Genomic DNA, 21,942 nt, shown 5'->3' on the forward strand with positions numbered 1-21,942 from the left:
ATGCACTTGGCCGGTTGGCCCAATGGTAAGGCGTCTGACTACGATGACCCACATTGGCAAATCGTGTAAATCAGGAGATTCTGGGTTCGAGCCCCAGGCTGGTCAAATTTTTTGTTCTTTTGTCTGTCTCGGTGGAGAGGAGTTGATACATCCCGGTGGAGAGGATGAGTCGAGTCATCCACCAGAGACACGCTGGGTTAGGCCGGACGGGATCGCCTGAGGTAGTACACCGCATTGATGCACGATGCTGATCATTCGGAGAGAAATGTGCGCAGCAGATACTCGACCGAATTCCCGGTGAACAGATGTCTGCGTAAGCGATGTGGGCTGTCGTCAACTCTTTTGCTTGGCTTTGCGAGATCCAATGTCACGCGCGCCAAAGGGTCTGTAGACGCCAGAGTCGACAGAGTACACCGCCTGACCTGAACTGAACACCGACAAAGTGTGGCTTGTCGCCTGCTTTCGAAGCGTGCTGCGGGGAACTGACACCGGCGACCCGGAAGACGTGGGCTCGAGACGATGGCACGGCAACGTGGCTTGCGAGCAGCGACTGTCGAGTCGATGGAGGGCGAGATCTCGTGTGGATCTGCAGCCCGTCTGACCACACCTCGACCTCGCATCGAGTTCGAAGGGGAAAAGAAAACCACTCACTTGCCGAGGGAGGCTGCGCTCGGACTCCGGCCACGGCATTAAGTGGTGGCTTTCAGATGTTGGTCCCGGCCCCCCGGTTCGGGATCGGAAAGTGGAAAGACGTCGAGACTTCTCAGGCAAGAAGGTGCGTAGGACTTATCCTGACACCTCTGAATTGCAACACAGGTCCGCGAGCACGGGACATGATCGACGGACATTGAAGACAGAGTCGTTCCTTTCCCAACGAGGACCACTGAAGGGAAAGTCGCAATTGTACGTACATACTGTATGCACCTCGTGAAACGGGATTTCATGCGTCAATTTTGGAACTCAACTCACCCTAGCTCCTCTGGTTCCGCAGCGTCGGGCGAGATTCCCATTTGCCGTTGTTGTCGGCGTTTCTGGCCAAAAACAAGAGAAAAAGCAAAGACCACCCTGTCTCCTGGGCTGACCCGCCTGGCTTGGACAAACAGAACCGAGTTTCGCCCAAACTCGCGTGGCACATCGTGCATTAGCTCGCCTATCCATCTGGCGTCGGTCGGCAAAGAGCCCTTTCTACTGGGGTAGATCTGCCTGCCCATCTCATCGAGTGCAGCGCAATGTGGACCTTGGTCATACGCCAACCAATCAAGCCAAGGTTGGACCAAGTGCTCTTCACGCCTGTCGTGTTGTGTGTAACGCTGCAAGGGGCTTATCTAAGCAGAAGAGCTGGCAGCGCGGCAAGGCGGGTCGAAGAGGAGCGAGTGAGCACAGACGCTCCGCTGAATCGCAGGCATGACTGAGTTGCAACCGTTCGCCGCCCAAGCTGCGTATACAGAGCAATGCGATGGCTGCGGCCACGGGCAAACAAAGACACGCACGCAGGAGCGTTCCGTTGGCCTGGTAAGCGAGAAAAGGAAAAGGGTCCCGCCAATTGACAGGAGCGCGCGTTACCACGCTCGAGTTGGTTAAAACTGTGATGATTCTTTGAATCGGAGATCGAGGATCTGCATCTCATCCATGCAAGACTGCATCGGATCCACCCACCCAACCTTCTTGTCACACATTGGATCAATCCCATCTTCGCTCTGGCCATCGGCCGTCAAGCGCGAATGAGCTCTTTCTACTTTTCGACCTCGACCGCCCGTTTGCGTCGCCGGTCTTGTTTCGTTTCCTCTTGCTCTTTTGGCTCCCATCTGCCCGTCCCAAGCTGACCAGTTTCGTACTCAATCAGTACAGCTGATCGCTTGTCGCTTTCCGCATTGGCTCTCGATGGCTCGTCCCGACCACTTGGATCCACAACTTGCCCCTCGAAACCAATCTCGACCGTGGTGGCAATCCCCGCTGCCGCCCATCAGCTGCACTCTAAAGCCGCTGCGCCTGCTCGGCAGTCGGACATCCTCCATACATCGCGATCCCGAGGTGGCAGCCTCTTTCCATCTGAAGCAGCTTTGACGCACTTTGGGTTCATCAGTCAACTCGGTGCCCAGCCGCGGTCCGCCAATCACGCTGCAAGAGCTGACCTTTCTGCCCACTTGAGATCAAACTCGATCAACAGGTACGCTGCGTCCCGGTGGCGCTCCGACGGAAGCTCAGTGCCTTCACAACCCAGCCTCAGTGTTTGGTGGGACCATTGCATCTGCTGATCGGCTGTCGTCACTCAGCCATCTCTGCATCTGGGCTTCGAGTCATCGGATCCAACCCACAAATCGCTCGACACCACCATCATCCGGTGCGATCCAATTAAAGTCCCTCTCATCACTATCACCCAGCACAGCCCGGCACCCGACACCGCGCCAACGATTCAAGAAAGAGACAACGCACGTCGCCGCATTGCATCCACGCTGAGCGTCAGTGTCACACCCTGCGCTAGACCGTCATACGATAAAAGTGTCCATCGACTCCTTCGTAAGATTGCAAAGTATGACAAAGTAGTCGACACTTTCAACAGGCCAGCTCGTTCATTTTGACCAGTCCCGTATCGCAGGCCGCACCTTCAGCTGCTGTCATCACGACGACCTCAACCGCTGCCCAGATCCCTCGTTGGCGCGCCGCTTCGGTGCAGCGGACAGTGGAGAAGTGACAAAGCATCCTTTGCGGGCTTTCTCTGTCCAATGAATCGCCTTCTGCCCCTCGAGATCGTCGATCTCATTCTTCGACTCTCCCTAGACCCTGTTGACCTAATCAGCACAGATGATGGACAGCGATCAATATCGACGTCGCAACGACAGCGTCCCTCTTCATCCTCACCGGCACGACCATCACATCGCGCTCATGCTCCCATCGACGTTCGGCAAGCTTCCAACTTGAGCACGTTGTCGAGCCGCTATCGAGCAGTCTTCCAGCCAGACCTGTATCGATACGTGGCCCTGACCAGTGATCGCGTCGTCTCGCTCTTGGCTCGTACGCTTGCTTCGCGTCCCGACCTTGGCCACGATGTTCGATCGTTGGCCATCTACTGCGACGACACGGATGATCCGAATGATGGAGCTGGCGCTGATGCCGGTATGAGCGCAGAGGACGCTGCCCCACCTCAGTCAGCAGCAGATGTGGTACTGTCGGCCTGCCCGAATGCGACCCACCTGCTCTTGTCTGGCACTCAGTTTGCCGACCTTGCAACACGCCTCTACAATCTGCGTCGGCCCAAAGAAATCACTCTCGTCAACGTCAGCCATGAACGCCACTTCGACGGAATCGTTACACGCCATCGCGATCTGACGGCAGCAGCATTGCAGAATGATCCTCGCGTACGCGCCGTCTTGGGCCGACATGATGCAGCAGACACCGGTCTGTCAGGCCAGCCATCACTGGCACCACAAGCGACACCAGTCTCGACCGGAGAGCGCTCTCTCTCGCATCTGCACCTGGTCAACTTCGATCCGCGTCTGCTGCACCACCTCGTCACGCTCTCCTCGCTCACTCACCTCGTCCTCACAAACCCTTACGTCCCAGCCAGACGACAGGGTGCTCCAGGACTCTCGGTCATACCGCGATCTCATCTGATGCTGCTGCTCGGATCTGGCAACATCGCACGAATCACCATCCGCACCGATCTGGCAACCTGCATTCGCATCATGGAAGAGATTGCATCGATCGCACCGATCGACGACCGCAAGCTCGTCTTTCGACCCATCCGCTTGGAGTCCGACGTGCTCTACCCAGATCGCACGCAGGATGCACAGCCTCTGTCACAACTCGGTACCGACGCTGCCGCACTGCACTTCTCCATTTCGGAAAGGAAGCTCGACCTGCTGGCAGAGTATCTCAACAGGGTGCGGCTCGCCTACCGGACATCACCATCGACGTCGTCCTCTGGCGACCCGGACACGAGTCGTGATTCGTCGGGATTCACCAGTCACGGTCGCTCGTCGGACGGTTCCGCCGGCGGGACTAGTCACAGCGCTTCGACCGACTCGGGTGATGATGACAGTGCAGACATCGGCAGACGCGGGCACGACGAGGACGATTTCAGCGACGTCGACGACTTTGGCGAGAGCGTGGACGAGAGTGCAGAAAGACCACCTCTCGCGGCTCCATCGACGAGGACACTCAACACGAACGCGCCGCCCCTCAACATCCCCATCGAAGAGCTTCTGCGATCTGAAGGTTTTACGCCAGCGGGTCTCGCAGGACAAAGAGCCCCCTCGTCGCAAGCCAGCAGCGGCACCGAGCAGACCAGCAGTGCTTCTCCATCCGGCACCGCCAGCTCCAACCGTCAACGTCGCCAACGTCGCCTTTTGCGCGACACACCTTTCACTCTGCGAAGGACCGACCTCAGAGGAGCCACGCAGCACAACATCGATCTCTGCACAGAGCTGTATGAAGCCTTGGCGGCAGAAGCGGGCGTCGACGCAGAGCCGCAAGCGGGCATGGCGGCCTGGTGACAACCGAAAGGAGCTTCTGCCAGATTGATTAAGGTTTCGCAAAAGGGGACTCTGCTGCACAGTCACATTCGGTGGGACCCGAAGGTTCCTCGCTATTGTCACATTTGCAGGAGCGGCCGAATCGACTCAGCCTTTTCGCGCGCGCAACAACGTTGCTTGCTCCCACACACCATCGTCTCTACCATCCAAGTCATTCCACCTCACGATACACTTAAATCACATGTACCTAGACCTCTTCACCTAATCATCGATCATCGCAATGTCGCAAAACCAGTACGCAACCTGACCTGAACCATCCACGTGCATCGCCTCAGTCGGCTGACACCATTTGCGCGCTTTTCATTGTGTCAGAGTTGAGAACCTCATCCTGTACACCGAATTCGTGAAGAAGTTCATGTCCGTGATGGACACGGGTCTGCTGTCTCCTGAGATGCGTCGTCTCTTCTACAATCGTTCGAGCGGACCCATTCTCGCCGCCTCGATCAGAGCCGCCATTCATCACCGTGCCCGCCAAGGCGTGCCTCATCATCAACAGGCCGCCGCCGTCGCCACCATGCTCTTAGACAAGCCGCATCTCTAGACGCCATCCGACGATGACATCGTCGGAATCGTCGGTTTCATGTCCTCTCTTACGCATCTCACTCCACCGTCACCCTAATTCTCAAGAGATCGTTCACATTTAGTGTTGTGTGTTTGGGTCACAAGCTGAGGGTGCCGCGCACCGTGATAGCCGCCCGAGATGGAGTCCCGTCGAGCAACTCGTGAGGGTGAGCAGACGTGGTGCGCATCGATGGGACGGTTTGTTCAGTTACGATGTCACAAGGTCACATCCGGTGGGACCGCACATCTCTTTGTTGCAGCACTACAACTGAGCGCAGCGAATCAGCTTTTCCGCACAAAGAACTTCATCTCGCCCAGCATTATGCCGCACACCATGTAAGATGCTGACCGTCCATGAACCAGACTGAAGAGCGCCAGACACCTACGCCATCTCCGCCTCCCTTTCTCCTTTCAGATCGTCCTTGAGACTACCCCAGAATCTAAGCTCGCCATAACCTTCGTATTTGCTGCAGTGTCCGACGCGAAATTGGATCGGTTCTGGAGCAATGTTGGGCTTCGAGAGGAGTCACTGTTCCGGATCGACGTCGCCTTGACCTTTCATAAAGGCATTGATACTCGAGACATTCATGCTGCCGCAGCTGCTATGGTGCTGGTCAGGCCGTGCCTGTAGAGGTGCTTACGATGTCACGAACGACTTGGGTCGTCGCCTTGAGTAGTCCATGCACGTCGTCTTTGCTGTAGTCGCGGTTCTTCAATTCCAACCAAGTCTGCAATGTACGGGCGAGCTTCTGCGCCAGCTCAGCACTGCGCAGCTGGAGTTTTGCCTTCATCTAGCCATCCGTACGGCCGCGCAGACCCAAGACGTTCAATCCCGCAGCGCCCGCTCCAGCGCTTTCCTGCGCAGTCGCAAAAGCTGCCCCGCCTGCGCTTGCGTGTGGGGACCCCTCCTTCGTTTTGAGCGCGCTTCTGCGCAGGCGACTACATGTGCACAAGTGTTCACATCGTGCAGCTCTTCTAACGCCCGACTCCAGCCTCTCCCCCTCAGTCTGTCTTCTTCACTGCCTTCCATCCGCATTCATCCCTCTGCTCCTCCATCTTCACTCTTCACTCCCAGCAATCCATACTCGATCTCTAATATCCACTCCACGACGGTGTAGTACCCAATCGCAATCTCCAATCTCCACTCCAGACTCCAAGGCCCCAAGTCTTCTTTTTCACGATGGTTCCGCCTCCTCCTGGGTCAGACTCCGCGTTCCACTCCACCGTTACCCCGCCATCTCCTCGCTGACCCCATCCATATCCTTTCCGTCGGTGACTCGCTACAGATTCGACGTTGCGCTGGGCACCTTCATGGAGAAGATGCCGTACAGCGTGCTGAGCCGCATCCTGCTCGACGGCGCCAAGATGTCCCTCATTCATCGGTTGCTCGACTCGGCGCTCAAGGAGCACGACCCCGTCACCGCCGCCGAGGTCGCTCTCAAGCGCTTCTATGATGCCCACCCCGAGTTGCTTTAGGGTTGTCGCTACACGTCACCCACCGTCGAGCGTGGCCTTCAATACTGTCCGCCGCCGCCGTTGCAGGTCACCTTCGATCTCGCACCCTCAAAACCGCTCTTTCCTCTCCGACTGTACCCATCCCGCTTTCCTTCCGATCCCACTCATCGTGGCTTGACGTAACCTCCAAGACTGCTGCCTCGGTCATTCACCACCATCATCCCTCAGTTACGCGCTCTCCTCAAGATTGCTGTCGTCATACCCCTCACCTCGGTCGCGCGTGTGGCGTCGCCCACACTCAAGAACTGCCAATGTTTCTTCACTTTGTACTCCACTCATGTTTGTAGCAATCAACTCACCACCACTCATCAACCTCTAACCATCGTCATGTGCACTCGGAGCGGAGGCTGTCACTCATCGCATCGCCCAAGCACACGCTTGCAGTCGTACACACTTTCACTTGTGCCAGCGTTCACACTGATCGCGGGACCGCTGTCATTCACCCTCACATCTTCTCAGTCACGCACGATCGCTCACACTAAACATTGCTGACTCGACCGATTGCCATGTTGCGACTGTGTCAGCGCCTAGGTGAGGTACGACTCCAAGCTCTCCCCCAGTGCACCCTCGATCTCGGTCCTGAACTCGTTCGCGTACCCGACCAGCACTTCATCGTCGTCCTCCAAGAGCTCGCTCAACTGGGCGATGGTCTCGGGCACAAGTCCGAGGAGGTGATCCTTCTGGGCGGCCCACATGTTGGTCAACAACTGTGTAGCTGTCGCCCGGACGATGGGGGTGTTGGTCGCCCTTGTCGCCGAGGCCTTGGAGAGCAGCTTGGCGTTGACACTCTTGAGCGTCGATTCGTCGTTGACGTTTTTCAACAGTCCGACGACCACGCCACCGACACTGGCGACGAATTCGGTCGGCTGCACGACCTTCGGCAGCAGTACTGTCTGGTCGAGCACGGCAGGTATGACCTTGCCCACCCTGGTCGGGGTCCAGAACACCCCTTCGTCGTGCTTCGCCGCCAACACCAGCGATCGCACCACCTCATCCCACAACTCCCTCTCCACCCTTCCTCCCTGACTCCACCCACGCAGCAGCTCCAACACCTGATCCAGCAGCACGGCATAGTAGCTCGACACCAACCCCCTCAGCGTCTCGGATAAGGCGTTGAACGTCTTGAACAGCACGACCTGGCGTGCTACCGTGCCTTCGACATCCGACGTGTCGTCATCGACGAGATCCAGCACGGCCCAGTCGAACATGCGCATGAACAGCGGTCGGAAAGATGCCTCGTTGAGCTTGAGCACCATTCGAATGAACGGTCCGCCAACCAGACTCGACTCGATTCGACCGATTGCGGTCTTCGACAGGGTGGAGTCGGTGCGTCGCAGATCGAGCGCACGCAGCAGGAAGCGGTATACCAGCTTGTACGTCGCGCTGATCGCTTCTCGGTCACTCTGACGAAGCGCCCGGCCGAGGAAGTCGGAGATGCCCACCAGTCGCTCGGTCTTACCCTCCGAGTCGAGCGAAAGCTCCCCATCCCACACCTTGAACACCGCCTCGAACAGCTCCTTCGCATCGACCTTGCGGATGAGCGTCGAGAGCAGCAGGTTGAGCGAGCGCTCGCTCGCCGTGGACGAACCGGAGGCGCTCGACATGGCCTCTTTAAGCTCGGGTGAGATCGACATGCGGATCACCGCAGGGATGTACGCAGTCATGAAGGTGGATACGGAGCCAAAGAGGCCCGTGAGAGTGTCCAGCGCACCCGTGCGGAGCGAGGCGATGTTCGAACTGGCGCCTTTCTTGCCCGCTGTCTCCTCCTCGTCATCGGAGAAATCGGTGGAAGCAGAGGCACTTCGCGTAACGATGGACAGGCAGAACGGCACCAAGCTCGCAATATGCGGAATGAGTCGCGGACCCAACTTGGTCGCGAGCCGGCGGGTGATCGAGAAGACGCTGATGCGCGCCGCGGAGGGCACGGCACGGTCGACGCCGGCCTTGCCCAGCTTGACCAGCACGGGGAGCGTTGATGCCAGCGGACCATGCTCTGCGGGCTGCGCGGAAGAGGAGAGCGTCTTGAGAGCGTCCAGGGCTGCTTGTCGGAGCAGCTCGGCGTCGTTGCTGCTGTGCGAGGTGGCGAGAGAAGTCTGGACGACGTCGATGGCGGCTTTGACGATGGTCGGCGTGTACGCGGCGACAGTGGCGCGGTCGGCCGATGTGGCTGACATGGCAGCGACGCGACTGGCGAACAGCGAGAAACCGCTCGTCCTGCCAGGCACATCCTTGCCCTCCACCATGCTCGACACCACAGCCAGGACATTGTCGACGGGCGCAAACGGCATCGCCCGGTCGAGGACCTCCAGCGCAAGGCTGGCAAACGCGGGCTGCGTGGACCTCGTCTTGGCCACGGTCTCCAATGCGAGTCGGATGAACGTCTCGAGCTCGGGCCCGACCTGACTCGCGGGCACATCCTCGATCTGCTCCGCAAACGCCTTCGACCCGAGGATCTGGCGAATAAACATGATGAGCGCCTGAACCTGTCGCATGGGCTCCGACTCGTGATCCACGTGCTCCTTGTCCAGCCTGCCCGCCCTGTCGAGGAATACGACCTCGCCAAGCGCCTCGGTCTCGTCGCGATGGGCCCAGATCCGCAGCACCTCCTCCCACACCTGGTGAATCACGCGCACCTGCACCATCGCGCTGTGGGGCGACACGACCGCAAGGGGAAGCTGCAGCGTCTGCTCAGCATCGCTCTTGGGCTGCTTGACGATCTTATGCGCCGATCGGTCGACCAAAAGCATCGCCACGGCAGCAGCAAAGTCGTCCGCACCCAAAATATCCACCAGCAGGCGGAAGAAGGTCTGTCGGCGATGACGCGGCACGTGCGCAGCGGCGTCGGTAAAGATGCGCACAAACGCCCTCGCTTCGCAGAGAAGCGCGAACTTGCTCTCCCTTGCAGCTTCGGACGACTTGAGCGAGCCGACCAGCGCAGGCACGATGCTGTGCAGCACCCGCTCGACCACCGAGAAACTGAACGCGTCGTCGCGCTGCAGCACCGTCGAGCCGACGAAGGTAAAGATGGGCATGACGTTGTGCAGCACAGCCTCGGGGGCAATGATGGCGATCTTGGAGAGCAGCAGCAGTGCGTGCTGGAAGGTCTGCGGGTTGGTGGACGCCTTGATGGCGCTGACGATGGTGTCTGCGCGGAGGGCTTGCGCGACGTCGGCGGGGATGGCGGCGGCCGACTTGGGCAGGACGGTGATCAGCTTCTCGATGCACGACATGGCGAGCTGCATCATCTGTTCGGCGTTCGTGGCCAGCAGGCCGGAGTGCAGGTCGACGGCCACACGGAGCACCTCGAAGAGTTCGTAGAGGAGCGCGCCGGAGCAGAGAAGCCTGCTCCCGACAGCCGACTCGAGCACGGCGACGAGAATGGCGCAGGTGCGCTTCATCGTCTCGTCGGACCCCAACGATGTGCGCGCGCGTTTGGCTTCAGGGCCGCTGAGCGCCTTGGACGTGATCGCCTCGCGTAGGTCGGACAGGACGGCGATCAGGATCGGAGAGTCGACATCGAGCTCGCGCAGCGCAGACGCCACCTCGGGTGAGGCAGGCAGCGATGGGTCGGCGACAATACTGGCCAGGTGCAGGTACACGTCCTTTCGCATGATCGGGGACAGTGCATTGAACAGACCCGCTTTGTCGAGCGCGCGAACGGCGGCTTTCTGGATGAGTCGCTTGCCGTCCTTGCCCTCGACAGCGGTGAGGTAGAGCGACCAGGCTCCCGTCGAGGCTTCCTCGACGACAGCGCGGCAGCTTCGATCGTACGAAGCGAACAGCAGCTCGAGGTACTGCTCGCGCTCGTCGGCGGCGCGGAGACCCTTGGTGGCTGCAGCAACGTTCCCTTCAACAACCTCTCGGATGAGCGGGAGCAGCATCTCGAGCTTGGCTGCGTCGCTCACTGTGGCCAGCGACTGCAACAATACCAGTCGGGCTGGAAGCGAATCGATGCAGAGAATGTGCGAAACAAGGAAGCAGACCATGGCGTGCTTGTGACCCACTTCCTTGCGGCCGTCCTGGCGGCCGATCTGCAGAAGCTCGCCGTGTAGCTGAGGAAGCAGCGCGGCATCGTTGCGAAACCCAGACTTGCGTTCCACGAGCTGGTCGAGGTAGTAAAGGAGGGAGGCAAGCTCGATGTACTGCATGGCATCCGAGGTGGTGGCGCCGTAGAAGGACTCGTACCCGAAGATGTCGAGCTCCTTGCCCTTCTTCTTAGACCCCTTGGCTTGCTCACCGGCGCTCTTGCAGATCGCCAGAATGTGCTCCAGACAAGACATGGCGGCCAGTCGGATGGAAGCCTCAGCGTCGGCGAGGGCGACGAGCAGAAGAGGGACGACGACCTGGTAGTCCTTGAGCTCTTGCTGCGAGCCGACTTGAGCTTGCAAGAAGGCTCCGGCGTGACGCAGAGCAGCCAATCGCACAGCAGCGGTGTTGGCGCCCAACGTGTTGGTCCAGATCGAAGCCAAGAAGGGTAGGGTCGAGTCGCCAATCTTGACGAGCATGACCTGCAACAAAAGCTTGGAGAGCGAAGCTGGAAGCGGCGAAGTGTTGATGACGGAATACAGACTTCCCAGCAAAGCCTTTGCGTGCTGTACCTCCTGCGACATCTGCGACGTAAGGAAAGAGTCGAAGGCAGGAACATCGACGCGACGAACGAGCTGGATGAGGAGATACGACACCAGCAGGCCCACGCTTTGCTCCGTGGCAGCTGCTTCGTAGAGCGTCTGAAGCTGATGAACGTGCTGCGAGGACGAGAGAGTGTCCTTGAGGTCCGAGCTGGTCAGCCTCTTACTTTGGTCTGCAGTAGGTGCGCCCAACGCAGGGAGTGTAGGCAGCACGACAGCTTGCAGCGTTGTGTCGGCGAGCGAGACGAGATCAGCACCACCGAGTGTGTTGGCGAGGTGGAGCAGAGACACAAGAGCCAGGTCCCGAGAGGCGGCAGCGTTGGCCGTGGCTGAGCCCTGTGCTGGTCTAGCAGCAGCAGTCAAGAATTCGAGCCACGGCTTTCGGTCAGCTGCTGAGATGGAGGCCAGATGGGTCGCTACTGCCTGAGCCACAGCGTCGTTGGTGTGAGGGGCATCGTCCGATTTGCTGGCAGCAGTGGCTACCGAAGGGAGCACGCCATCGGAGCTGCCGCTTTGAGAGATCAGCTTGATCGCCGAGCTTGCGATGGTGGTGCGAGAAGGGCTGTGAAGCAAGAAAGGCCACACAGCTCGTCGAGCAACGTTGTCCTTCGCCTCGGAGTGCCTCTTCAAGAACGACTTCAGGAGGAAGGAGAGATGTTGCTCGAAGCGTTCGACCGGAATGCTGTCTTCGTCGAGTGCCTCTGCAATCATTGTGAGGAGGGTATCCTCGTCGAAAGCGTCGAGCAGCGCATTCGGCTGCGAGTAAAGCACCCGAAGAACATCAACCGAGGAGTCTTGCATGCGTGCGTGAAGAGCCTCTCGAACCATGGCGTCCTGTGGCGAAGCGCGTCCCTCTTTGATGTCCTTGTGGAGCTGCTTGAGCGCAAGCGCGCGCTGCGATGCATCGGCAGAGTGGATCGACAGCCAAAGGACATCAGCCTGGCCTTGTCCATCGAGGTTGCCACTCGAGACTTCATCGAGAGACGCGCCAGACTCAATCGCCAGCACTGCCTGGACGGTCTGCCAAATGGCGGCGATCTGGGCTTCCGATTGATCCTTGCGAGTGCAGTTGCGTAGGGCAGAATCAAAGACTTGCGGTCGGCGGCTGCGGACACTCTGCACGACGCGGAGTCGGTTCTTGTGTGCTTCCTCGACCGAATCATTGGCAATGTGAGCCTCAAAAGCAGTCTCGGGTGCTTGCGAAGATCCAACAGGCGCACCAAGACGAAGGCGAAGGAGCAGCTCGCTGACCTGCACGCAAAGCGCATCCTGCACGATTTGGCCTCGCAACAGTGTGCTGAGGAGCTCGACCGAGGCATTATGCGAGATACGAGCCGTCAGCGCGGCGATGAAGTGGGCAAGGAAGGCTCGGGCGTCGTACGACTTTGCGAGCGATGCGATTGAGCTGGCAGTGTCCGCCGACGACACGAGAAGGGCTGCCAAGCTGTCGGGAATGAGTCGTTCGGCGGAGGTGGACTGCGGCGTCAATGGGTCAGAGACAACACTAGAGCTGGCGCAGAGAGCCAAAGCGCAGGCGATCAGGGCGCGTTGAACAGCAGGCGTAACGTGCGACGAGGACAGAAGCTTGGCCAAGCTGGTGAAGATGCCCTGAACGGCCTCCTTGCTCAGCGGAAACGACTGTGCGATGGTGCAGAGCAGCATGAAGCCTCCCATCTGCGCGTCCTGGCCGAGCGAGGCGGTACCAGCCACTCTCACAGCGGAGGGAAGCAACACGGTGAGGATCGCCTGCGCATCTGCTGCGCGGGTCTTGGCTGACTTCTTCGAGTTGCTGGTGGACTTGGAGAGACCGGCAACTTGTTGGTTGTCGTCTAGCTGGGAGCGGGCGGCGCAGATCTGAACCAAAGTCGAAGTCCAGAAGTTGACAAGGGCACGGTGTGGGGCCACTTGAAGTTGAGTCGAAACGTCATTGGCGAGAAGGGAAGAGATCCATCGGAGGAGGTCCAGACTGGCGGTGGTTGTGGCAGGTGCAAGGAGAGCCGCGTGCAAGACGCCAGCGGGGAGAGGACTGGCGGTCTTCTTGACGGAGAGCAGAAATTGCAGGTGTGGTTTGCCGTCGAGCTTGCAGATGGAGAGCATGCGTGCAAATTGCTGAGTGTCGTGGTAGGGCAAGAATGCAGCAAGAACGTCCTCAACGCTGAACTCGTGGATGCGGAAACGTCGAACGAGCCATTCGAGGCACTTGGACGCACCCTTGGAGAGGAGGAAGGGAGAAGCAAGGTGGAGAAATTCCTTGACAGCTCTGTCGACAGCGTCGTTATCCTCCTTTGGCAGCATCATGCGGTCCATGTTGCGGCTCTCATCGCCGAAGAGCAGCGAAGAGCGAGACCACCTTTGCAACGAGGCATCTTCGGATGAAAGCTCGGTCCATCCGCTGGCGCCGAGGGCGTGAACGGTGAAGAGGTCCTGCTGCGCTGCTGTCTTAGGCGGGAAGAGATACGAGGTGTGTTTGACGAGCGATGCTGATGAGGTGAGTCGCTCAGCATTGTGCGAGCGCACGTTGGCCAGCTGAGCGGCGAGGGAAGAGGTCATCTTGCGAAGGGGCGAGCCCGAGACTGATGACGGTGCCGGAGGTTGAAGGCGAGATTCCTCAGTCGGAAATGATCAGCATACCAGCGGGTGTAGATAGCTCCTAGTGTTGGGTGGTGAAGTGGTGGCTACGGTAGGAAGGTTGAAGGTGTGTGAGCAAAGACCGTCTGAACCTGGCAAGCTGAGCTTCTTCTTGTTCTTCTCACCACCACGCCAAGCCGCCGCCAAAATTTTCTCAGGCTTCGTGCCACTTTTTTTTCTTTTTGGCCGCCGAATTTGGTCCGGCTTCCGAGAACTTTGCCTCCCTGCAACTCCACACACACACGGCTTCTCGTGCGAAATTGCCTCGCACCTCCTCACGGTGACAATCAACACTTCACATTCGCAGCACAGACTCAGTACGACAAGCTGAGACGAGGGACAAGATGATCTGCGTTGATAGATTGTATGCAGAGCTGATGTGAAAGATATGCTGAGCAGTCTATTGCGTTCCGTCTAGTCATCGGCGGGCTCGGGCTCGCCTTTGAAGTAGTTGCGATAAATGACAATGGCGTGGCCTTTGAGCAGCTTCGGTGAGCAGCCGGTGGCCACCTTGTTGCCCAATTTGTCCAGCTCGTAGGTGATCGGCCTCAATGCCGGTCGAACCTCGCACGATTGGGTGCCGTACTGCGCGCCCTGGCCTACAAACAGCGGTCGGTACCAACGCACACTCTTTCGAGCGTTGGCAGAGTTGTACGCCGACGAAGACGAGCCTTTGGGCGGTGTAGAGTAGGGAGACATGTCACCTTTCCCTTGACGATGACTGCTCACGTCGTCAATGTCGATGATTGTACAGGCCTCGGGCTCGTGATCGTGACGGTCGGGGCTGGGCGGTCGCTCATAGGGCCTCTGAATCTTGGTGACCTTGTACCTTGCTAGCGTCTTCTCGTTGTGCTTCTTGTTGACTGTGTCCGCAAGTTTGAGCTGGTCCGTCAGAGACAGTGGCACATCAATCTTGCGAGCAGCAATGATGTCGTTCAGACTCAACGCACGTCCTCGTGCAGGTGGAACTCGGGTCGCTGACGGTGTGAGGGTTCGTGAAGCGTTTCTTGCCGATCGCAGTGGTCGTCCCGCAGAGGCAGCGGTGGCACCAGCCGTTGTCGTTGCTGCAATGGTAGCGTTCGACTGGGCAGAAGCGTTCAATGCGGCATCCACAGCCTCAGCGTGCTTCGCTGCTAGCGCCTCGACGGCAGTAGGAGCGCTGGCGGGGGCGAACTCGACAACGTTGCTGGGTGGTGACCCTCTGGCTGTGCTCGCCTCGCTGGAAAGCAGCTCCTCCACGTCGGAGCTTGTAGGAGCGCTGGAGCTTGAGCTTCCCTTCGGCATGCGGTTGCGGGCTTTCTCCTGCATTGCAAGGCACCGCAGACGCCGCTGCTCAGCATCCAGGACCACCGCAGGCGCGGTGCGTGCTGGCGACGCCAATTTGGCTGCAGGCACAGGCACAACTGGACTCGACGAGCGCGTTGTGGTGTTATCTGCCGTTGCAATGGCCACCTTGCCTGCCTTGATTTGTGACGCGTCGGCTGCCATGCTCGGCTGACTCTGGGCCTCAGCTTCTCGCGAGGTCTCCCGTAATGCCGATGCGGATGCCTGCCTGCGCAAGCCAGAGTTGACCAGCGTCCCGATAGGCTGCTTTGGAGCGACCGTGGCGGGAAGGCTCGTTGCAGCCGTCTCGACATCCTCAACCACTGCGCTTGTCTCTTTCAGTTCCTCCGGAACCTGCTTGACCTCAGGAGAACCCTCTGGTATCGCGTCGGGTGCTTCTGAAGCTGGCGAAGATGCTGCTGAGCTGACGCTGGCAGGCGCCGCGATGGCATGACCTTTCGGTGCTGCAGGGGGCGCTGGAGCACGAACGACGCCCGGTTGAGATGGAGCGAGTCTGCTCACCGCCATGGGCACTGGTCGGGATGTTGGCTTTACTGCACCCGCAGAGAGGCCGACCGTCGCTGGTCGTGGAAGACGGGATCCTGGACCCGAAGCCGGAGCAGACGAGGCGGTTGGCTGCATCGATCTCGGTCTGGGAAGACCACTCATCGAGCGTGCCTGCTTTGACGGCGAGTTGGGCCTCGCTCCGAACGCAACTGAAGCTGGACGTTGGAGGCGGGAAGCCTTGGATGCCACAGAGGAGCCCTGCGTCGACGATACCGACCGCGCGACAGGCTGCACAGCTGTCATGGCCGGAGCAGCTGCGGCAGAGGACGAAGCATGGGTGGCCGATGCAAAGCGAGACAACGCGGTTGCAGGAAGACTCGAACTCTGGCTGCCAATCCTGCTCGTTCCACTACTGACGGTACGGGCTGCCTTTGAGGCTACACTGGCGACTCTTGCAGCACCAATCGCTGGAGGCTGATTGATCTTGCCAGAAGCCTGACGTGCTGCTGCTGTGGGCTGCATCACCACACGACGAGCTGGCACTCGCTCCGTCTTGACGCCAAAATCGTTTGTTCTGGCCGAGCTGTTGGCATAGGCCTTCCGAGGCGAATAGGAGGGCTTTTCAGGTGACAATCTGACGCCAAACTCGGCCTCGTGCTGCTGGATCGGGACCCGTCGAGCGGTCTGCCTGAAGGCAGGACCCGGCGTCTCTGGCTTGTTTCCTGCTGTAGTTGAAGGCGGAGTTGACAGCGACTGCAATGCTGGATCTTGTTGCTGACGCAGAGGAGACGTGCATGCATGGCGCGCAGGAGATGCTCGGGTGGGTGATGCAGCAGCCTCTGCCACAGTTTGGACCTTGCTCGGCGACGGAGAACGAGCTACTTGCAGGCTTTCGCTGACGGAGCCGTCGGCCTTGCTCGGTGTCTCGAGGAGTGCAGGTAGCGCGAAGCGGACCGATGGCGTGCCAGGTAAAAGCGAAGCGCCAGATGCCATCCGTGGTCGCGAGTCGCCAATCTGCTCGCTGGCATTCCGAACTTGTGACGGTGAGACCGCGGCGACCTTGGTAGGGCTTGCCAGCCGCATGGTCCTGGACGGCGTTCGAGAAGGGGAAGCGAGATGAGGAGCAGCAGGAGGGACCGTGAAAGTCGATTCAAACAAGCCGCCGCTGATAAATGGCGATGGCAGTGTCGAAGGGTGTGCCATTTGCATGGACAAGACTCTGCCGCCCGGAGTTGCGAGCACTCGACCATTGATGGGAGAGAGATTCTGCAGGCAAGCAAAGCGGGAGAGACCCGTGCTGGGCGGAACAGGCTGCGCGACGGCAGGTTGCTGGTTGGGAGTCGATTGCGGCAACGGGGTGGATTGTTGCATCGCAGAGAGCTGCCGGAATGGCGTCGACGTGCCCAGGAAGAGACCTGTCGAGCTTGGCTTTGTAGGTGAGGTGGACAGCTGCAGGGCTCGAAGCGAAAGTCTCGGGGAGCGTCTAGGCGAGCGTGAGGGCGAAACGAGGTCCTTGTTCTGCGCTATTGCGGCACCGATCAGCGTCTCGACGGAACGAACTGGGCTTTGTATACGTTGCGGAGATGCCTGGTGCTGTTTTGACGGGCTGCGTTGGGCTGTCAAGTCTTTCTCTGGGCTGCTTTGAGCTGCTAAGAAGGGGTTGCCGCTTTGTTGATCCTTCGCTGAACTTCCGACGGGCTCATTGGCGAGCTCATTGGCGGGCTCGTGGTCTTCTGCAAGCGGCTCTTGCGCACCTTCAGCTGCTTCCGTCGGAGGTGATGAGAGCTCCTTGATGGCTGTAGCTGCTTCTGGGCCCGAAGATGGACCTGTAGTATCCATGTTTGTCGTAATGAGAGCCGCGTTTTCCTCGACGTTGCTTTGCACTGGCAGAGACAGGCCTAGAGGCTCAGGCGATGAGCTACGAACCGTAGTAAGGCTTCTCGTTGGAGAAGCGAAGACGTCTGGGGACTGTGCTGCTGAGAACAAGACCAGTCTGCTAAGCCGCGAAGGTGTGGGCGTAGGCTTGGACCAGGACCAACCGCTGACATGCGGATCGTCGAGGAGCATGGTGTCGTCGGGGTTGAAGCTGATGGGTCTCCTTCTGGCGAGGTCGAGGCTGTCTTTATGCTTGAGACGCTTCTCTAGTACTCGCTGCTCGTAGTGCACGCGCTTCTTCTTTTCGGCTGAGGAGGGCTTTCCAAAGAAGACGAGCGTGGAATCGTCGGACTCGTCCGAGGATGAGACGTTGCCGTCATCCTGGGAGTGGAATGTGCGGCGCAGTGGTGACCTGTTCTGCTTGTGTGGACTGCGAGTACGCAGGGGCGACGTGCTGTTTGGCGAGCTGCTGCTGGTGAGTGGCGAGCTGACTTTCGGGCTGCTAGGTGTGCCATTGCCGGACAAGCCGATGTCGAGCGTCTTTGCAGAGGTGGACGGCTGACCGAGCGGAGTGGAGCCAATATTCTCCTTGTTGAGCGCATTCTGCGGAGAGGACAGAGAGGCACCGGATAGCCGCAGACTTCGACGCAGCCGTCGTCTCGAAGGAGTCGCGGATGAGCCATCGAGCTCGGTGGAACCGAAGGGATTGACTGCAGACCTTGGCCTCGAAGGGCTTTGGGCCGGTGCCCTTGACAGCGGAGAAGGGCTTGCCACTTGCATCGCAACTATATGACGGGCTGAGGATGCCTTGCTAGTCGCCTCTTGCCTGAGTGAAGATTCCGGCGGATCCGGTCAGAGCATGGGGTGTGGTGCGATGACGATAGCGACCGGAACTACCGCAAGTACAGGTGATGGCAGCTCAGGATGACCCGAATCGTGTGCTCCAAGTGGGTCGAGATCGCTGAAGATGTCGAAGCTATGATGAGTAAAGGTCTAGACGATACTGGAAGTGCGGTAGAAGCATCAAGTTTGCGTTGTGAAGCAAGTCAGCCGACTCGACCCAAGATCAGCAGCGGCGTCTTTGACGAAAATCGAAACGCAACCGAAACGCAACACTAGAAAACCAAGTGGGCAGATGGATAGCCCGGGAAACGTTGAGACACAGCTTTCCGTCGATATGTCCGGGCTTCGGTCTCGCACCCGACCCTGTCCAATTAGACTCTTGTCGTCGACTTGAAAAGGATCAGCGCCTTCGTCATGCCCCGAACGGCAAACAGATGCTTCGAAACTTGGTCAATGAAGAGCAGCATGGTGCATGGCAGCAGCAGCCAAAATAGAGCACTTTGAACCCTTTCTCCGCACGCGCTTGGCAAGCTCCCGCTAAAAATCGCGTCAAAATGTCACGTGCTGTTGAGACTAGTACCGGTCCGATCTCGTCCCGATTTGGTGAAATCCTCCACCTCGGCTCGCATGCCGTGTCTTCCTTGGGCTTTTTCCGAGACTTTTTTTTTTCTCTTTCGGTCTGGGGAAGATGGATGGCTGATGCTTTGCAGCTCCAGAAGCTGCATGCTGCGCAGCGGGATGACCACATGACAGACACTGTCTGATTCACTTGTAGTCAACTCAGCTCCACCTCGAGCCGCACCCCTGGGGCAAGCACTTCCGTCTCTTGCCACCATCCTTCTCAGCCATCTTACAGAAGTCTGTCTACGCCATGCAAGCGTCGTTGCTTCAACTCGGCGCACCATGAAGGGTTCCCGACTCTTGCTGCAATCGGCTACCAAACCATCTCTGCAAGCACTACTTCAGACTCCTCCGCAACATGCACCCAGCGCTGTCTTCTTCAGCAATCATCACATCAATGTCCTAGCTTGCTCGTCAGCGCAGCAGCTGTCCCCCGACCCGCTATGGCTGTCCAGTCAGCGCTTCAGGGACTCGCACATTATCAGCCGTGCATCAGACAGCCAATCTCTGCTTCTATCGGGTTCGCCGAGTGACCACGGAGCACCCAACGAGCCACAGAAGAGCGGCAGCGGCATTTCCGACCATGAATACCAGACTCGAGTCGGCAAGGCGTGCCATGTCATCATCGATACTCTCCCTGACTTTATGCAAAAGGGCGTAGTCGATCTGCCGGACATTGAACCCGACTGCGCTTCTTCGTCCACTCGCAAACAGGCGGGCTGGAGCGCAAAAGGTCTTCTTCCGAGCCTATCTCCTTTCCTCGGACAGAGCCTGCTCCGAAGGAAGGCAAAAGCTCAGCCGACAGACAGCGCAGCAGCAAATGACTTCGACAGCCTCTACCACCCCTCAATCGCATTCGAGTTCCGACCGCCGCTTCCTCATATTGGTATCGGTAGCTCAGAGTCCTCGACTGCTGAAGGAGCTCCTACCAAGCGAGTCGGCACTCTCTCGAATGCATCATCGCACCGCAACAGCGCAGGCACATCCCTCGATACGTACGACGAGCATCCGCGCGGTGGCCCCGCCATCTGCTTCAACGGTCGTACCATGTACGTCGCCAGCTCGCATCTGCTCCGTCACGCACTCTCAGCGCTCTTCCACGACACATTTCTGCACCTCGAATCGGCTCGCTTCGAAGGACGTTCCAAAGCGGGGAGCGCGTGGCCGGGCATCAGCCCGTTCGTCAAGCGCAGCACAGCCTCTGAAACCTCGTCAGACGGAGCGTGGCAAGATAAGCTGGTCGTCAGGCTGCGCTTCGAGGGCATCTCACGCGTCTCATCGCATCCGCACACGTACACGGTCATCTTCAAGTACGAATTCGACCGAAAGACGGGTATGATCGGCCGGCATGTGGTGGACAACATCCAGCCTGTGCCTGGCAGCAAGGTCTGGGCCGGGTTGAGTCATGCTTGGGGCAACTTGACGCCGGCTGGTGCAGCAGGAGGCGGTGCTGCTCCTCCTGCGTGCTCAACGGTCAAAGTCGTCCGTCGAGATGTGCAACATATTTGCAAAGCTCCGCTTTCGTAGATCGAACTCGCTCTCTCTGCCTTCCAAGCTGCATTCTCAGAATCGACTCAAAGTGGGCTTCACGATGTATTTTAGGTCTCTTTGCTCACGGATGTCATGACACGCCTCTCCTCCGTCACCTCTCGTCGCTTATTGCCGCCTTGTCGAAGTTTGCGCCGACGGTTCAACCACTCTACAAAGCTGAGCGAGGCAAGTCGGCATCGCAAACCAGAGCTGTCAGGCTGGTTCAAGATCAAGCAGCAGACGTTGTGGTGGTCTAACAAGCTCTGAATTTCTGGCCTCTGGCCAGGTAGCGAGACGCGCGCGAGCTGACGCGCTGAGTAGAAATCCATTCAGAGCAACACCTCGTCTGCCTGCATGTGATTTAGAAATTTGGGCAGCTCAGGTGTTGCTCTCGTCTCCGGTCAGCGCCATCATCATCACCACCACCACATCTGTCACCATCATCGTCCTCGCGCTGTATAGTTAGAACTCACAAACGATTTGCCAAGGTCTCTCGCTCGCATCGACGTCACCTCCAGCAAGCCGCAAGCCGCATCTTCATTACCTACAACGAATTGCACACAATGTTGATGCCACGTCAATCGACCTACCCTCAACAGCAGGCGTCTGGGACGTACGACTCCTACCCGCAGCCCTCGGCGCACCTGATCTCGTCTCTCCAACACTGCGTCTCATCCACCGCATCGTGCGTGTCCACGATGAAGGAAGCGATCGACACACTTGAATTTGCGATCCAGGACCACCCGCGCTTAATGACGGTGCTCAAATCACAACGACACTTCGACCTTGTCTCCCAACGCGATATCGAGGTCGCCCGAGAGCACGTTGCGGGTGAAGTTCGACCGCACGTCGAGGAACTCTGTCGTCGCGCAGCCGCCGAGATTGCTAGGGAAGACAGACGCGCCGTCGCGCTCAAGAACCGCACCGAATCGCTACAACAGCGCATCGCAAACCTGAGAAGCATCGACGAACACCAGGCCAAACTCGCCAATCACGAACCTGAGGCGAAGGACGAGAAAGACCAGAGAGAACAGCAAGCCTTGCAGCTGAGGCTCGAGGAGCAGAGACAGAGACTGGCCCAGTTGAGGGCAAAGAAGGATGCGCTGTTGGCCACGGCGGACAAGTTGGAGGGGGAGATCTCGGGCCATGTTTAGGAGAAGAGCGGGTGTGTTTTGTACTTTTATCTGGTGCCTCGTGGTCGCTTCGAAGAGTGTGTCCAAACATGATCCTGTGTTCTGTTCTGCCGGATTCACGCTGATGGGCTCCATCTCAAGGAGGTCTCCCGAACTTCTCTCGGAGCGACACGCTTTTCAAGCATCGAGGGGGTCCTCACAGGTGCCAGAGAGCGTGTAGATTGAGCGTTTTCCCTACGACCAAGA

General features: G+C 58.7%; 7 protein-coding genes and 1 non-coding gene across 8 annotated transcripts; 6 read left to right on the top strand and 2 right to left on the bottom strand.

Moving 5' to 3' along the window:
• Positions 1-8: 8 nt before the first annotated feature.
• Positions 9-105, top strand: PSEUBRA_006532. Its single transcript has 2 exons — positions 9-44; positions 70-105. It is a non-coding gene; the product is annotated as a tRNA-Arg (tRNA).
• Positions 106-2,723: 2,618 nt separating this feature from the next.
• On the top strand, positions 2,724-4,493 carry PSEUBRA_005681 (uncharacterized protein; the record flags this gene model as incomplete). The annotated part of the gene is made up of 1 exon (XM_016439096.2): positions 2,724-4,493. The coding sequence occupies one exon, from the start codon at positions 2,724-2,726 to the stop codon at positions 4,491-4,493; it is 1,770 nt and encodes a 589-aa protein (XP_016289876.2).
• Positions 4,494-4,752: 259 nt separating this feature from the next.
• Positions 4,753-5,073, top strand: PSEUBRA_005682 (uncharacterized protein; the record flags this gene model as incomplete). The annotated part of the gene is made up of 2 exons (XM_059465601.1): positions 4,753-4,766; positions 4,845-5,073. The coding sequence occupies 2 exons, from the start codon at positions 4,753-4,755 to the stop codon at positions 5,071-5,073; spliced, it is 243 nt and encodes an 80-aa protein (XP_059321665.1).
• A 1,200-nt stretch (positions 5,074-6,273) lies between these two features.
• PSEUBRA_005683 (uncharacterized protein) lies at positions 6,274-6,569 on the top strand (the record flags this gene model as incomplete). Its single annotated transcript, XM_059465604.1, has 2 exons — positions 6,274-6,293; positions 6,380-6,569. The coding sequence occupies 2 exons, from the start codon at positions 6,274-6,276 to the stop codon at positions 6,567-6,569; spliced, it is 210 nt and encodes a 69-aa protein (XP_059321666.1).
• A 566-nt stretch (positions 6,570-7,135) lies between these two features.
• PSEUBRA_005684 (BP28, C-terminal domain protein) lies at positions 7,136-13,786 on the bottom strand (the record flags this gene model as incomplete). The annotated part of the gene is made up of 1 exon (XM_016439101.1): positions 7,136-13,786. One exon carries the CDS (start codon positions 13,784-13,786, stop codon positions 7,136-7,138), a length of 6,651 nt encoding a protein of 2,216 aa, XP_016289877.1.
• A 492-nt stretch (positions 13,787-14,278) lies between these two features.
• Positions 14,279-18,349, bottom strand: PSEUBRA_005685 (uncharacterized protein; the record flags this gene model as incomplete). Its single annotated transcript, XM_016439111.2, has 1 exon — positions 14,279-18,349. The coding sequence occupies one exon, from the start codon at positions 18,347-18,349 to the stop codon at positions 14,279-14,281; it is 4,071 nt and encodes a 1,356-aa protein (XP_016289878.2).
• A 966-nt stretch (positions 18,350-19,315) lies between these two features.
• On the top strand, positions 19,316-20,560 carry PSEUBRA_005686 (uncharacterized protein; the record flags this gene model as incomplete). The annotated part of the gene is made up of 1 exon (XM_059465619.1): positions 19,316-20,560. One exon carries the CDS (start codon positions 19,316-19,318, stop codon positions 20,558-20,560), a length of 1,245 nt encoding a protein of 414 aa, XP_059320330.1.
• Positions 20,561-21,126: 566 nt separating this feature from the next.
• Positions 21,127-21,717, top strand: PSEUBRA_005687 (DASH complex subunit Spc19; the record flags this gene model as incomplete). The annotated part of the gene is made up of 1 exon (XM_016439098.2): positions 21,127-21,717. The coding sequence occupies one exon, from the start codon at positions 21,127-21,129 to the stop codon at positions 21,715-21,717; it is 591 nt and encodes a 196-aa protein (XP_016289881.2).
• Between the last annotated feature and the right edge of the window lie 225 nt (positions 21,718-21,942).

This window comes from Kalmanozyma brasiliensis, assembly GCF_000497045.1.
Source record: "Kalmanozyma brasiliensis GHG001 unplaced genomic scaffold PSEUBRA_SCAF7, whole genome shotgun sequence".
Classification (NCBI taxonomy): Eukaryota; Fungi; Basidiomycota; class Ustilaginomycetes; order Ustilaginales; genus Kalmanozyma; species Kalmanozyma brasiliensis.